Raw genomic sequence first — 18,269 nt, 5'->3', positions numbered from 1 at the left:
AACACACCAAGGCAGAGATAAGTAGTTGCTCTGATACCAAATGTTAGATGAAATAACGATTATTCTAATTAACAATCGAATTTCAACAATGCGTAGTTGCTCTGATACCAAATGTTAGATGAAATAACGATTATTCTAATTAACAATCGAATTTCAACAATGCTAAATCTGAACAACGATTCTTTAATACGGAATTAAAAATACTTAAAAAATCTAAAAATAAAACTTTAATACCCAAGAAGAATACCTCCAGCCATTGATGTCAAACACATTCTGATGCCTCAAGCGTAGCAGTCCCTTCCCTTCTTATTTTCTGATGTGTTGGCTTGATCAAAAACAGTAGTAGCTTTCCTTTCCAATTGTTTTGAAATCTGGTTAAATTACTGAAGAGAGCCCGAGCCTTTAGTTTCCTCTCGGCCTCAAACGATAGAAAAATAGCTTGACTGAAATGCGACCAATTCTGGTGGTAAACCTCCACATACGAAGCTGAACCCTGCGATCTCTTTAATAATCGCCAGTCTGGTCTATTGGCTTCTAGCACATCGAATTGCAAATTGAAGGCAATTTCACCATGCGGAAGTAATCCTTCACGCTTCTAGGAGTAGGCACACTCCTCAACGCAACGAACAACAACTTATTGGAACGATGGTGCCGTGAGCTTTAGAAGCACATTATCTGTCTACGTAAACGTACAAGCACCAGCGGGATCACTGTAATTAACTTGTAATTCATAGGCTCATGGCAGCACGAAAACGAGAGAAAGGAACTCTAAAATCTGGGCACAGTACGCAGTGGAGACATAACAACCTCAGGCAAGCAGAAAAATAAAAGAATACAGATAATCTAGAAGGCACTTCCAAGCTCTACTCTCTCACTTGATGGTGTAAAAACTGAAGGGATTGAGATGCAAGCTTGGGGACCAAACAGAAAAATATATAGCCAAGCTTCCATCAAGCTTCTGTTGGCTATGTGTCACGTGTTCCATAGATCATGGTAGAGAGATAGAGTAATGGACCACTTCAGAAGCTCCCAACAAGAAATTAATTAACTGCAGTTGATTTCCGTAATTTAAGGAAATTACTGCAGTTGGTTTCCAAAAATTAAGGAAATGACTACAATTCACTTCCGTAATTGTAGGCAGCAGTTGGGAAAAACTTAATGGAGCTTAACATTCCCAGCCTGTCCAGAGCTTTCACAGTGTTTGAAATGGAAACATTGATAGCTGCAACAGAAAATTTTCATGATAATAACAAGCTTGGGCAGGGAGGATTTGGTGCTGTATACAAGGTAACGTACTTTTCGTAAACATCCATTCTGTTTTGGAAGGTTTTAAAAGATCTTACATATGGTCGCCGGCACCAGAGTAAGTATAGATGGATAATTTATAGTACTTCTTCACAAAATCTCCATAACCATTTTCTCTCAATCTCTCAGGGAACTACTCCAGAGGGTAAAGAGATAGCAGTGAAAAAGCTGTCCTTAGAATCCAGGCAAGGCAAGAAGGAATTTTTGAATGAAGTTAAGTTGGTGGCAAAAGTTCAACATCGAAATCTGGTGAAATTACTTGGCTGTTGCGAAGCGGGATCAGAAAGGTTGCTGGTTTATGAGTACTTACCCAATAACAGCCTTGATAAAATTCTATTCGGTGAGTCTCCTTCATTTTTGTTGAAGGCAAAGTGAAACATTAATGTCGGTAATGGAAATCATTCCCCCAAATGTTTATACATAATTTATGTCGGTTGTGATAATTTATTTTCCTGCATGGTCGATACAGATCCAGATAGATGCATGCAACTTGATTGGAAGAAGCGTTATAACATCATACTTGGTATAACTCGAGGGCTTCTCTACTTGCACGAGGATTCTCATCTCCGGATTATCCATCGGGATATTAAAGCCAGCAACATTTTGTTGGACAAAAACTTGAATCCCAAGATAGCAGATTTCGGATTGGCAAGACTCTTTGAGGAAGATGAAACTTCTGTGGGCACAGGAATTGCGGGAACTCGGTGAAACTTTGCACCATGCATCACTCGGTTACATTAACTACTTTTTAGTATTATACTGTTTTGTTTCAGAAAGGCTGTCTAACCATTTTAAGATTTAATATTTTAGATTATAAGTTTGTAAAAGGTGCTGAAGAATTAGATTCAGCACCTTAAATAACATTTAGAACACTCGAATTACACAGACTACCTAAGTCAAAATTGCAATTGCCACAAATTCATGTTAAATTTTGAACAAAACTACCTAAAATAGGATATGCTCAACCAAGGGAAAAAAACGTAGTGGAATTAAAATACAGGCATACTTATTAAACGATTTATATTAATGGCATTGCACTACTTATCTTTCCTAAGATTAAGTACACTTTTTCTTTTAAAGATTGAAGAGGTATTTATAAAGTGGAATTGTTATTTGCAGAGGGTATATGGCACCAGAGTATGCGATGCATGGGCAACTGTCTGCTAAAGCTGATGTATATAGTTTTGGGATTCTTCTTCTGGAACTTATAAGTGGAAAAAGAAACATGGATTTTAATTTACCACCTGAAATGCAGATCCTTTTACAATGGGTAAGATAGCGTTTCCATTATATTTCCAATTGACAACATCCACGTTATCGGGACCATGTTCTTTAGTTGCTCCATAGATTGTTTAGCGAAGTCATATGAGATTGAAGATTATTGATCCGATCCTGATCTGTTTTGACATGATTATAGTATATGCATAATCCGCATCTATTACTTTCTGCAATTCATCATAAACTAGTGGTCGATCTTAATGACCACTTATATATTTTCTCAATTTCACGATGTGATGTGATTATGCAGACATGGGGATTATATACACGAGGAAACATTGAGGCCATTGTTGATGCAGTAATAAATGAAACCTGCGGCGATCAGACAGAAGTCTTGAGATGCGTCCAAGTTGCATTGCTATGTACACAAGCCGACCCATTACTTCGTCCATCAATGTCTACAGTGAACTTGATGCTTTCAACGGGGACAATAATGTTACCAGATCCCACGAAACCTGCTTTTGTGAGTTCTGTGGCTGCCTCCAACAATCCCGGCTCCTCACGTCATGGATCGTCCCATACATCTGCACCCACTGCATCATCTTCATCCCACACTACTTTAGCATCTAATGCCAACGTTTCAATAGCATCTAATGCCAACGTTTCAATTTCTGTGTTAGAACCCAGGTAAAGATTGATTTATGAACCAGACTTATTCATGGTTCTTGCCGATACTGCAAGTTTAATACCGCGATTAGAAGTAACGAGGTTCTTGTTGAAAGTAGTACGCTGATATTTAGTTATTGTGAGGATTCGGTAAGAGAAATATAAATGCAGTTGTCTATAATGCGATTTTTTGGAAGTTTTTCCGGTGGGTTTTTCTGGTTAAAATCCGGTAGCAATTTATTGGAATCGCAAGTTTGATAGCTAGTTTCTGCACAATCAAAGCGTCCCAGGGGTTTTCCAGGGTGTTGAATCCAAATATGCAGTTGAAAAACCATTTTAACTACAACAAATCAAGATCCGGAATCTCCATAAAGTCTCATTATAGACAACTCCAATATAAATTTCGTAATATTTATGTCAAAACTGAACATAATGTCTCATGTAAAATCATTATATTTTTTCAATGTTGATAAGTGTTTTTTATTGGTGTTTTCTATATTTTTTTTTATAGGTATTTTCTATATTTTCTATTTAAATAGATATTTTTAATGTTTATAAATCAAATTTTTGGGCGTAGAAATAACAGATAACATCAACAGTATTTCAATCGATATATATTAACTGTAATATAAATTTCATATTATATACTATTTTTATTTTATTTTATCATAAAAATTATAATTAATTATTAGAGCAAAACTTCATATAATATAATAAAATAAACAATTTTAAACAACATATAATGGGAAAGAATTGTGTTTTGAGTGAATAGACAACATCCAATCAATAAGAGTGACAATAGAGCCTTATTTAATAGCAGATTTTCATATATGATTTTGTGGGAACTTCTATTTATTTCATATTCAAACTCATTAAAACTGCCATCAAGAACTATTTTCATATATTAGAATAACAATAACAATAGAAAAGGAACCTATTGTTTTGAATAATTAATAAGGTATTTTCATATATTAGAATAACAATAACAATAGAAAAGGAACCTATTGTTTTGAATAATTAATAAGGTTTTTGTTTGCCTGCTTTTAGCCTTAAAATTAGGTGGAAAGTAATGGCTCACATTTATATTTTTTATTTTTTATATTATAATTAATTTTTATATTTTTAATTTAAATTAATTAATTGAGTTATAGTTTAGGTTTTTATATTATAATTAGAAAGATAATTAATATTTTTGGCTATTTTTTTGATACAACATTAAGTGGAAAATAATGGTATCAATTTTTTTGAATCATATTAATATTATAATTATTTGTTTATATTTTTAATTTAAATTAATTAATTAATTTGATTATATTTTAGGTTTTTTTATTCAATTATATTGTTTATTAATTAGGAAGAAAAATAATATTTTTAAATATATAAATGTTATTATTTCATATTATAATAAATTTATTATTGTTTTATATTTATGATTTTAATTTTATTTAAAATTATAAAAATTGGAAGATATATGAAAAATTTACAATAAAATCAATATGCGTATTTTAAAATTTTATATAATAATCAATTTATTTTCCAATATAAACATAATATAGTGTGGAATGCTTAACCAAGAGCATAAAGATGCTTATTCAATCACACTATATATGTCATTTTTGTGTAGCTATCTTATGCCATTTTTGTATTTGTTTCTTTAGTTTATAACTTGTTTTGTTCAAAAGTATAAGAATATTATAACAACACATTGTTATTGAAAAAAAAAAAAAATTCATATTTACATTATCCAATAAAAATACCTTTACGTTTGTATCATTTATGGTAAACTTCCTCATTTTCAATGCCCAGTAATGAAGAAACATGTACGTCAGAGGACTAATGTCAGATATATTTTCAAGAATTAAAATAAAAACATAATAGAATAGGAGCAACATTAAGTTATTAATTGTTATTTGCAATAATATATTAAAAAAATATAAATAAAATTACTTAATTGTTTTTTGCAATAATATATTAAAAAATAAAAAATTATGGGAATTAGGCATTTTAGGAAATTTTGAAATACAAATTATATAAACTGAGACATTTTGTGTTTAAACAATTGAAAAAATCTAAGGATGTTAGCTTTCAAAAATTAGGTTAATCTATGTGAATGTTGAGGATTTTCCTCTAACCTAGTAGCCATATCAAAAATTACGTACTCCTTCATCTCCCATATTGCCTCATTTACATTTAGTCAAATCGAATGCACACTAGGAATTGTTTAAAAACTTTGCACCTTAGTCAAAACCTATTAGGACATTAGTGCATTGTTTGTCACTTAATTTATTTGCATAAGTATTATACATTAAACTTGTGAAATGCAAACAGTGTAGGTGTAGAATTAGATCATTTGTAATATGTTCTACCTAAACTATATAATACTTATTCTATTGAAAGTTTGTATCTGAAATACAAATTGAGGCATTTTATTTTTGGACAATTAAGAAAATGGAGAAAGGCTAGCTTTAGAAAATTATGTAATCCATGCGAATGTTGAGGAACTTCCTCTAAGCTTGATAACAACCATAATTAGTAGCCATATAAAAAATTTCACTTTATTTCACTTTTCTTTATCTCCCATGCGCTCCCATTTACATCTAACCAAATCCAATGCACTCCAGAAATAGTAAAAAATCATTACATCTTAGTTAAAACCTAATATTGATGTGTTGATTGTCATGTAATTTATTTGCATAATATTAGACATTAATTTTCAACTTAGGTTCGTAAATGTGTGAAATGCAAATATTGTATGTGCAGAATTATATTATATGTAAAACGTGTGAAATGCAAATATTGTATATGCAGAATTAGATTATATGTAATACGATATACTTAAACTATGTAATAATTATTCTATTGAAGCTAAAACTTGTGAAATGAATTAGTTAAACTAAAAAAAAATCATGATATCTTACTATATCAACTAACATTGCAAATCATGTTATAGTTAAGTGTTCAATGTTCAAGATATGAAACTTTCTACAACAATACTTGTTTTGATATATTCCATAATTTAGTTCAATTAAAGGATATTAAAATGAAATATACTATATGAAAAAACAAATTAATCATTGAAATATACTTTCATTTATCAACCAAGGTTCTAAATCAACTTGTAGACTCCATTTTGGTATATTTCATAATAGAATTTAATGAGACTAGCTATGGAAATGAATCAAACCAAACTTCATAAATAAAACCAAGCTTAAGCACTCTTGATAATGGTCATGTGCTTGTCTCAATCATGCTACTAGGTAGGGATCTTTTTGTTAATACGTTATCTCTTAGCACAATTTTCCATGATTTATTTATCTTGTTGTTAGTTAGCTATGATAAAAACACACACCAGACATGCATCAATGGAAAAGCTAACCATGAAATGAAATTGCATAAAATTGATAAACAAACATAACATGAAATAAAAGGCCATGATCTATTTGTAGTTGAGCTTAATTCTCCCAAAAATATAGTAGTAAACTATTCTATAATATCATAAACAAAAATTAAAACATTTTACATCTAAAAGTAAAGGATGACAATATATGTGAAAGGAAATATTAAAAAAAGTATAATATTTTATCATATGTTGGACATATTCTCCAAGAGTCCTCTCTTTGGAATGAGGAAGACACTCTTATTTATACAAAAACTTGCTTTGGAACTAAGATTAGCAACAAATTCATATCTACATCTCTCATGTGGTTACAATTGTTTGCTAATAATTAACAAGTATCTATAAATATCTGTAAACATCCTCTCATGAATATCTTCATGATATTTAAATAAAAAAGTTTCAATGTTATTTTATGGCTGTTTATCACATGCATTCGTGGAATACTAAACAATACCCTTAATTTGAATACATCTTGAAAATTTCCTATAAAAATCACATTATTTAACTCCCTACTAATATGAACTCAATACACCTTCTAAATTTTAAAAATCTCTAGTCTCACTAGATATTGTAGGTATCCATTTTTTCATTAACATTTTTTATACCCTTCTATATTTTTTCATTAACTTTGAACTCAATATTTTTAAAATTGCCAATATCAAAACTCTTTTGTCTTTATTATATGCTCAATATATTATGTCATCTTTTCCTCATTATATATCTCCCAAACTTTCAAAAATAATTAAAAACATGTTATTTTTATAATATTTAATCATAAAATCATTTTAAATACTAAAATCAATATATAAAAAAATATTCATCCTAAAAAGTAAAACATAGTCACAGGGATGTGAAAAAAGATTAAAAGTCAAGAAAAAACCTACTAAGAGATGGTTAAAAAATGTGAAATAATGGCAAGTCTCATGAATCAACATTCTTCCAATTAAAGATGTTTCATGTATTCACGAAACCCTATTATCTCTATGCAATTGATTTTTCGAAACTTATGTGACTAGGTATTCCTCCCTAACCGAAAAATAGTCATTTATATACAAATTTTAGTCGTTTTTTTAGTAACTAATTAGCTATTTTTTACTAGTGTATGAGATCCCACATTCATGCTTGGAATATGGCACGAGGGTGAATGGTTGAAGAGAGATTTGGCTCAGCCATTCTACAGTTGGGTGGAACGTGGTAGTCCCATCTTCGATTGGTTCATTGCATTCATTAATGAGAAATCCATTCCATTGATTTTCATGTGCAAAGGTACTGATGTATTTATGGATTTGATCACTGATATGTTTATTGTATTTATGTTCCTATTATGTTGGTTATATGTATATTTTATGACAACAACTATGTATGGCTCTCAGCATGTTTTTACCTGTATGTGAATGGATAATGTGTCTATGACCTAATAGATGATAATGCAACAAATGGCATGAGGGAACAATGGTTCATAGCGATTCTCAGATAAGTACGAGATCCCTACACTTAATTTTGTTGTTTACACCTGTAGGTTACATGTCGATGATATGTTTGACGAAATGCTTGTCATGGCTAGTAGGGATCCAGTCAAGCTCTTGAACAAGTTTTGGCTTTAGTACTTTCATTTTCATGTTGCTTTACTGATTTTAAGAGATGGATTAGTTTTGGGAAGTGTCCTGGGCTCTGGGCCTGAAAAGGTGGCTCAAATCCCGAGAGTCGCTAGCACAACACTGCCAATTCTGGTCCACAATCACTAGCAGACAGACCTGTGAGAGTGACTTTAGGTTGTTAGTCACTCCCTTTCCCATAGAATGAGAGAGACTATGGCCCAAGAGACCTAAAACAATAGTGGGACCTAGGGATGAGCTATCTGAGTGGTTGACTTGTCTTCTGAAGGTTCTGTTGATGATGTTGAATGTCTGTATGGTGTGTTTCTGTCAGTTCCACTTCCTTAATGTGACTCAGGAGGTCGAATCATATCATAGTGGCCTCTCGTCGCATGTTCACCCCGGCTGGCCAGTTGCTTGGGTAGATGTGGGAGGAGGGTGTTACATTTTACCATGATGGGACATCCTTATCCCTATTACATGTGATAACTTCTAAAGCAAGAGGTATTTCTTAGTTCATTTGGTTAAAGATAGGTAAAAATGATGAATAATTTATGTGAAGAGGAGGAAACTTCATGTATTGACCCTAAAATTCATATTTAATGATGTAAAAGGTATTTTAATTGGTCCAACTAGCTTTCAATAGCTAGGAATTGTTGAGTCTTGAAAAAGTCATTCATTTCCATTACACTTTCACTATTATGTCCATTATATCACCTCCATTTCACTACTATGTCACCACATTCATCCCACTTTCATTATCATTGGGCCACATTTATGTTTTTCCAAAATTAATTAATTCTTAGTCTTTTTAAGTGAATTTGTGGTTAAAAATTATAAAATAATGTGCACATGCTTATACCTAACAAGTGGGTTGAGATTGTTGACATGTGTAGGTTGAAAGGAGGCTTCTAGAAGACCCTTATGTGGCACTCTAAGGCCAAATTCGAATTTGAGTGGAAAGAATCATGGAATCATGAGGATATGTGTCACATCTCCTAATTATACTGTAACTCTAAGAAGACATGTGTCTTATCAGTTCCTATTTTGATTAGGACCCTAGAGGTAGAGGGAGAGATTCATGGACTCTCATTAATGAGATGGCTTATCAACTTTTTGTATAAATAGGAGATCTTTCTCCTTCATTTTTTAGCTTAGAGCTTGGAGTTCTTAAGTCTTGGCTTGTTAGTTCTTTAGCTTGGAGTTTGTAGTTCTTCCTTGATAGCTTTTGAAAGCTTTGGAGAGCTTTGTTGTACTTTGTAATTTTGAAGAATTTGAATAAAGCTTTGATGTTCTCAACATGGAAGGAGATGTGAAGTAGATGTCATGGAGCACATTAGAATGTAAGGTAGAGTAGATTTCATTTTGTAATTTTACTTTGATTTCATTATGTCATTTAATTGCTTTTAAGTTTGATAGTTTAGATTTTCCATTCATGCAATTTTAATTCATGTAAGTGTGTTCAATCGGTTGATTGTAGATTAGTTTTTCTTTATATGTTTTTGCATCAACTAGTGACATGAGATTAACCTCTCTGCTGACTTTGCTTTTCTTAGTTTTTTTAATTCTAGTTTTGTTTTGATTTCAGTCTTTTTTACTTGCTTTGTTAGTTAGTTTAGAAATCAACTTGCTCATGTCATTGATGATTACCTCCGAAAGCCATAGCGAGACTAACTGGTGAGGAATCGAAATACGAATGTTGTGATTTGATTTTAGTTTACTTTTCTGCAATTAGATATTGGATTGCTCATTTCATTGACGGTTACCTCCGAAAGCCATAGCGGGACTACTGGCGAGGGATCGAATTATGAATGTGTGATTTAATTTTAGTTTACTTTTCTGCAATTAGATATTGGATTGCTCATTTCATTGATGGTTACCTCCGAAAGCCATAGCGGGACTACTACCAAGGGATCGAATTATGAATGTGTGATTTGATTTTAGTTTACTTTTCTGCATTAAATATTGGATTGCTCATTTCATTGACGGTTACCTCCGAAAGCCATAGCGGGACTACTGGCGAGGGATCGAATTATGAATGTGTAATTTGATTTTAGTTTTACTTTTCTGCAATTAGATATTAAATTGCTCATATCATTGATGGTTACCTCTGAAAGCCATAGCAGGACTACTGGCGAGGGATCGAATTATGAATGTGTAATTTGATTTTAGTTTTACTTTCCTTGCAATTTTTAATTTCTTTGAGTGCAATAGCTTAACTTTTATTTCCGTATTTAGACAAGCAGCAGAGACAGTGATTTCATGATCAACATTTCATCTTTTGTTTGATTTAAGTAGCTGCATATTTACACTTTTGTTTAAGTACTAATTCCATCAATAACATGTTTTGAGATGTTTTGAAGTGCTAAGTTTTGGAAGTTACCATTAGGGACATAAACCTTGTCTTCAAATATACATCCATACCTGACCTTTAAAAGTATTCTTAAGACCTTAGAATAGGATTTCCATCTGCATTAGACACTTTAGGAGATCAACAAAAACAAAACCCCAAAACAAAATAAAATCTATAAAACAACGAAGTAAGAAAAAGGTTAACTAAGCACATATGGTGCACCACACTTCATTAGTTTACGATACCCGGATTGATAATTTATGTAGAGAAATTTAAGACATTAAATTGACTAGACAGGAATCTTCATTATTTTCATTTACAAGCTCTTAAGTGGCAACTTTTCTTAGAGTTACCACATTGGAACTTTATTTTATTACCCCTTTGTATTTTTTCTTTGATCTCTTAGACTTTTCTTTCTATATGCACAATATAGGACTTTGGGGTGAAGACATTTTTAATGAGGTGGTATTGGTCTAGCTTTATTATATTTTAACTTTTAACTTTCACGCTCTTCACCTTTAATATTTTTTGTCTTTCTTTGGCTTAGGTTCACATTGTTCTTCAATTCGCTTGACTAGATCTTGTTGGATGACGTATGATACACTGAATATGAATGGGAATACTATATTTTTATGAAATGAGATGACATTGAATAGGAAAAAGGGAAAATGTTAAGTCTGTTTAGGATATGAAGTACAATAACTCAATGACATCTCCAGTATTACAACTTGGCCCAAGTATTGGCAACTCCTAAGGACAATTATGTCTTGCCATGGTATAACAAAACAGAATAATAAAATCTTATTGTTAAGAAGTGTTATAAGAGATCATCCAATGTTTAACATGTTCACAACTAGGTAGGAAATCATCACGACATGTCTAAGCAAGAAACCTAAACATGAGAATAGGAAACCATGTCTAAGCAAGAAAACTACACATGAGCATAGGAAACCATGTCTAAGCAAGAAAACTACACATGAGAATATAACACATCAACTAAAATAAAGATTGTGCATGAAGTACCATTTGCAAGTGCACACACAATTTGAGGTGTAAGGCATAGGAGATGATATGCCATAGCAGAGTCATCTGAAATAATTCATGAGTTATGTCAGGTTAGATCCTCATGTATATAATGGAAGAACTAGATAAATAGCTTAAATAGAAAGAAATAAGCAGGAGAAATCATCCAAGTAGCAACACCACACTTATGAGAGGGTGGCCCTAGAAGTAGTTACCCTTAAAGGGAAATATTTAGATCTCATCTTTTGCAACAAACCATATTTCTTAGGCATTGAGAGCATGTACGTGAACAAATGGAATCCAAACATCAATATGTCATCACATAATAAATGATATTTAAACATTATTACATACTAATTTTTGTTACATAATAAATGACATTTAAAAATCATTAAGATAAAGAGTTAAGATTAGTCAATATATTTGTGGTCAAGGTATAGAACCAACCTATTTGTTGAACATCAAAGAGATGTAAAAAAATAAATATTCTTAACCCATTATTAATATAGTGATTTGAGGCTTCAAACCATTAATATATCTACAGTGAAAAACATTTAAAATGTATTAAGCTTAGAAATTAAGATTAGCCATTGTATTTTGTGACAAAATTTAGAATTAATTTCTTAATTAAATAATAAAATGAATATATTTAATAATTTAGGATATCAAAAACACATATTTTTATAATCTCACTTCACATAAATAATGATTTAGGCCATTATAAATTATATAATTTAAAAAGTATTTTATTAATATTAATTAAAAATATATATATATATATTTATATTTAAATTATTTCATAATGTTTTGTTTTTTAATATTTTAAATAGAAAGCCTATTTATTGAACATCAAAGACATGTAAAAAATTTAATATTCTTAACTCATTATTAATATAGTGATTTGAGGCTTCGACCCATTAATATATTTACAGTGAAAAGCATTTAATGTATTAAGATCGAAAATTAAGATTAACCATTATATTTTGTGACAAAATTTAGAATTAATTTTTTAATTAAATAATAAAATAAATATATTTAATAATTTAGGATATCAAAAACACATATTTTTATAATCTCACTTCATATAAATAATAATTTAAGTCATTATAAATTATATAGTTTAAAATTTATTTTATTAATATTAATTTTAAAAATATATATATTTATATTTAAATTATTTCATAGTGATTTATTTTTTTTCAAGGAAAAATCGTAATCTTCCATTAATTCGAAAAATTACATATAGTAAATGCCATTGGCATATGCATAAACTACTGGCCAAAACCAGTTCAAAGGTCTATCAAAAATAAATATGTGCCGAAGCCATACCAGAAGAGTGTTGTACGTATTCACCACACAAGGTGATCAGAGTTTTGCATGCAAAAGAAAACATATTGATAAACATATATATATACATATAATATTGTGTTGTTAATTTCCATCAAAATTTTAGGCCCTGTCCACCCAAGGATATGCTCTGTCAATGTATGGCCGATGGTAGTACTGATATTGTTCTGCTCCATGTTGTTCCTGTATCATCCACAGACCTCTGGGTTGTGTCGAGGCCTCCTTGGATAACTTGTCAGCAGCCTCATCATGTTCCCTGTAAATGTGTTGATAGATGATAGAGTTAAATTGGGCCTTGTAAACCACAATCTCATCCAGAATGTTTCTAAGTGTATGAGCATGACAATTATTTATGTTGTTGAACCAGTTTATGATGATTTTGGAGTCCCCAAATATCTGAATATTATTGCATGAGTGTGCCAGTGCAAAATGCAATAGGTGTCTAAGTGTAATCAGTTCTGCATAATTGTTTGTTCCCTCCCCCAAACCCATCTTGATTTGGTAATGGTGCTGATCAGATAGGTATAAAAAAATGCCTCCCTCACATCCATGAGTTTGGGCTGCTCCATCAAAATATGCCCATGGGATGGATCGATCTATAATTTCGGGGGCATGTGGTCGAAATGTAGTAGTCTGTGTCTCCTTGGGGATTTCATGATATACAACAACAATATTTGTTGTAATGAGTGGCCATCGTGCCGGAGATCCTTTAAAAATGATGTTATTTCTAGTCAGGTAGATCTTCCAACAAATGAGGAGGGGTAAGCACTGAGACTTGTTGTCCATGTGCTCAACATTCCAATTGTTCCATGCTTCAGCGATCGAGAGGCTGTGCCATCTTCCCTGCTTGGAGAGGAGGTGTATTACTTGTTGCCACAACTAAACATTGAGAGGGCATGTTAAAAATAGGTGTTAATTAGTCTCCTCTGCTTGTGTACGAAGGACACACCAATGTAGCCCAAATTGTGATCTACGCATAAGATTTTCTCTAGTAGGTGTCTTGTTGTTGAACACATTCCACATAAAGAGTCTAGCTCGTGGGGGTGCTTTGAGCTTCCAGATTTTTCCCCACCAATCCAGGAGAGCAGGTGGTTTACGATCCATTAGCAGGTTTGGATATCCCGCTTTAGGGGAGTATTTCCCGTGTTCAGCCAGGGTCCATATGAGCTCGTCAGGTCCATCCTTTATGTGAACATGTGCTTCATTGAGGGCATTTATATAACCTTCCCAACTCTGGTGCCAGTGGTCGGGAATGCCCAGGTGTCGTGCAGATAACCAGGCTTGTTAAAAAATGGAGTTGTTCTCCATGTCTACAATTTGGCCGATCACCTTAATGTGCCTCTGGTTCAAGTAATGTATGAGGTCTAGAGGTAGTTGATGCATGTTGCCCACACTGAACCATGGATCCATGCCTATTCAAGCCATATTGCCTTCATTGATTTTCCAAGCAAGACCCTCTCAGATGTTGGGCATAGAATGAAGGATGGATTTCCAAACAATAGATATCCCTGTACGAGGCCAGGTTGGGATGCGAATCCAGTCCATGAGATGTTGTGGCCAGATGTATTTGTGGTATGTGACTTTGGTCCAGAGGTTCTATGAAGTAAGCAAGGACCATCCCATCTTAGCTGCTAGTGCATGTGCAAATGCTGAGAGGTCTTTTTAAGCCCCACCCTCCCTATTTTTTTGGTAGAGCGACCTGTTTCCAACCGACCCATGCATAGGGCTTGCCCTCTTTGTATCCATTCCAAAGGAATCTGCAGCAAATATTTTGTATGTGGGCAAGAATTCCTTTAGGGATCCAAGCCAACGTCATCTAGTATATAGGGGTGGCTTCCAATGCGGATTTTATGAGGACAAGTTGACCTTCCCTTGAGAGAAACCGATGGTTCCATTTTTTCAACCTCTTCTCAATCTTAATTACAAGCCAAATCCAATCCACAATGCAGTAGCAATGGGGCTTAAGCCAGAAACCCAGGTACTTTAGGCCATCCTCCAAGTGATGTTGTTGGAAGGGAAAAAATTGGTGTGCAATTTTGGCTTCTTGGGGGGTTGTATATGATCCAGGTGGATTTTGGTGGCCACTTGCCAAGTCCACCTGGACCCCCACCATTGTTTCTCTCAGCATTTTCAGTTCCTTAATTGTAGCACAACTTACTATTTTTAGTAGTTTTTTAGGTCCTAAACTTTCAGAGCCATTTTGAGGCCCTAAACGACGTTTTTTGCGAAATCTGGGGCAAAATGGGTCCATGGACTGATGTTGTTGTCCCAAAGTGGTAGTGCTCGGATAAATCTTTCTAACGAGCCATTGTACGCATCAAACGGAGATCGTATGCCAAAGTTACGACCCCGGGACGTTGATGTACCAATTTACCCAAATGGGGCCCACAGTTTGGTGTTTCATCTTCTAGGGTTAGGTTTTGGAATGTTAAGGGTTTTCCATTGTTTCTCAACAATAAATAGGCCTTTGAGCCTCATTGTAACACAGTTCAGAGGCATGTAGCCACCACATCTCTTCTCAAAGATAAGCTACCATCGCCCTAGCTGGTTTATTTCCAACTCTGTTTGTAAGCATATTTCAGTATTTTCCATTAATGAAATGAAGTATTGTTTCCGCTGCATCTTTGTGTATATGGTTATCTCTATATTTTGTTGTGTTCCTGTTTAAGTCCGGATCAGTGGTATCAGAGCGATCTGCTTTTTCTCTGTTTTTCTTTGCATGTCCCCAACGAGGTCGGGATATAAGGAGTTAGTGCTTGAACTGGGCGAACCTTTGTGAGACCAGCCTCGCAAATCCCAATGGCCTCCCATGGCGGATGAGAAGAAAGACGAGGGGGCAGGAGATCCTATCAAAATCTTGCTCGAGGAAGCCCTCGAGCGACAACAGAACGCGATGATGGATAGTTTTTCCCAGATTCTTTAGCAGCTACCTAGAAGCGACGCATCGACTTCCAGTAGCTACTCTGGAAATGCCACGCCCTTTAAGGTACAAGTTAATTTTGAAATCCCCATATTCGAGGGTCAGATAGACGTAGATGCCTTAGATAAATGGTTAAATATGCTAGATATTTATTTTTCTGTTCATGAATTTTCGAGTCAGGAAAAGATTGTTTTTGCTCTTCTCAAAGTAGCCCCCCACGTCAAGGACTAGTGGGAAACCTACTGCACGTAGAAGGATGAAAATACTGGCTCACTATTTTCAGCCGCAACCACCTGGATTTCATTTCAGGATGCCATCAAGGAGCAGTACTACCTTGTCGGAAGCTATGAGGATGAATACATAAAGTGGACCATGCTGTCGCAGGGAAGGGACCAAGACGTGCTGGAGTTCACCAATCTTTTCCATACCCTTCGCACAAAGTTGGGTATCAAGGATACAAAGCAGAATTTGATACTCAAATACCGCAGCTGCCTGCACAAGTACATCCAGGAAGAAATATAATTCCTGAACATCTCCTCGCTCGGCACAACATATCGATATGCCGTCAAGGTCGAGCAGAAGTTTAAACAAAAGAAGCGAGACTTTGGATCTGTGAATCAGAAGCAAGGGGAAGGTGCCCCTAAACCACAGAACAAAGGACAAAGCCAAGGCGGGGTAGCCCAAGACAACCCGCCAAAGCTGTAAGAAAAGAACAGCGCCGCGAAGCTGAAAAAGGACACAGGAAAATGATGTGAGTTCCATAAGAGCTCCACTCACAACACAAGCGAGTGTCGGGCCAAGCAGTCACTGGTGGCTGAGCTAAAGGTTTCAGAATCAGATGCATGTTCCAACTTTGAGTCAGAACCCAACAAGGGGAATGACAAAGGGAAGCAGATCATTGATGTAGATCCCAATGCCACTGTTGCTACTGCCAAGATCCAGAAAAATGAACCCGAAGATCCAGTGGAGGAGGAGCGTCTCTTCCACTCCAAGATGTGGGTAAAGGGCTCTCCGCTACAGTTCATTGTCAATAGCGGGAGCAAAAAGAACCTCATTTCAGCAGAGGTCGTGAAGCGGTTGGGCTTACCGACCACAGCACATCCACAACCGTACACCATCAAGTGGCTTCACCAAGGACAGGATCTTCGTGTGAGCTGGCAGTGTCGCCTTCCATACAACATCAAGCCCTTCACGGATGAGGTATTATGTGACATTGCTCCCCTTGAAGTTTGTGATGTATTATTAGGGCAACCATACTTGTGGAAGCGACATGCTGTGTATGAATCAAGGCCTCGTGCTGTTATTATTACATTGGGAAATAAGTTGTACAGGATACCAGAGGTAGCACCGCCTACCGCCATCTCTTTGATTACTACAAAACAATGCAGTAAGCTCATTTCCAAAACCAGGAAGTTTGTTTTCCTGATGATACGCCCTCAAGGAAAGAAGAAGACGGTGGCCACGACCTCCAGACAGGGCCCCTTTGCACGACAACTACAGATGGACAAGGTCGTGGAGGAGTACGAGGACATCTTCACCTCCCCCGCAGGGGTTCCTCTACACTGTCAGGTCAAGCACTCCATCGATCTGACCCTAGGTGCACCGCTACCCAATGGACCAATTTATCGGTGCTCCATTCTAGAGAACGATGAAATCAAGAGGCAGATTCAGGAGCTGCTGCAGAAAGGTCACATCTGTCCGAGTTCATCGCCTTGTGGGAGCTCGATCGTGTTGGTACAGAAGAAGGATGGGACTTGGAGACACTGTATTGACTATCGGGCGCTGAACAAGATCACTGTCCATAATAGGTACCCGATCCCACGGATTGATGACCTCCTGGACCAACTAAAGGGGGAAAAATATTTTAGCAAGATCGATCTGAAGTCAGGATATCACCAGGTACTAATCGAACCCTCTGATGTGTGGAAGACTGCCTTCAAAGCCAAGGAGGGCCTTTTCGAATGGTTGGTTATGCCTTTCGGATTGACGAATGCTCCTGCAACCTTCATGAGGCTAATGGATGACATCTTGCAGCCCTTCACCAACTCATTTGTAGTGGTATACTTGGATGACATTGTGATCTTCAGCCAGATTTGGGAAGAGCACCTCCACCACATCCGACAGGTTCTCCAAACACTACAGCAACACAAGCTATGTGCCAATTTGGAGAAATGCACTTTTGGCATGAACCAGGTTCAGTATCTGGGATACATTATGATGAACAGGGGGTGCATGTGGATCGAGCCAAGATCCAAGTCATTCGGGATTGGCCATCTCCAACCACTCTGATAGAGCTCCCCAGCTTTCTAGGTCTTGCCAACTTCTACCGCAGATTCGTGTTGGGCTTCTCTCATATCACTTGGCCCTTGAGTCAAGTCACCAAGGGAGGAGCAAAAGCAAAATTATTTTGGTCTGAATCTCAATAGAAGGCATTCATAGAGTTGA

At 35.0% G+C, this 18,269-nt stretch overlaps 1 protein-coding gene across 1 annotated transcript; it reads left to right on the top strand.

The window, feature by feature from the left end:
- Positions 1-1,158: 1,158 nt before the first annotated feature.
- LOC149143858 (cysteine-rich receptor-like protein kinase 43) lies at positions 1,159-3,391 on the top strand. Its single transcript, XM_089451967.1, has 5 exons — positions 1,159-1,287; positions 1,435-1,645; positions 1,775-2,009; positions 2,425-2,575; positions 2,834-3,391. Exons 1-5 carry the CDS (start codon positions 1,159-1,161, stop codon positions 3,212-3,214), a joined length of 1,107 nt encoding a protein of 368 aa, XP_089308093.1. The 3' UTR covers positions 3,215-3,391.
- Positions 3,392-18,269: the final 14,878 nt, after the last annotated feature.

Source organism: Pinus tabuliformis, chromosome X, assembly GCF_031772625.1.
Source record: "Pinus tabuliformis cultivar Carrire ecotype Pingquan chromosome X, CPIR1, whole genome shotgun sequence".
Classification (NCBI taxonomy): Eukaryota; Viridiplantae; Streptophyta; class Pinopsida; order Pinales; family Pinaceae; genus Pinus; species Pinus tabuliformis.
This window is presented reverse-complemented; position numbering and strand designations above follow the sequence as displayed.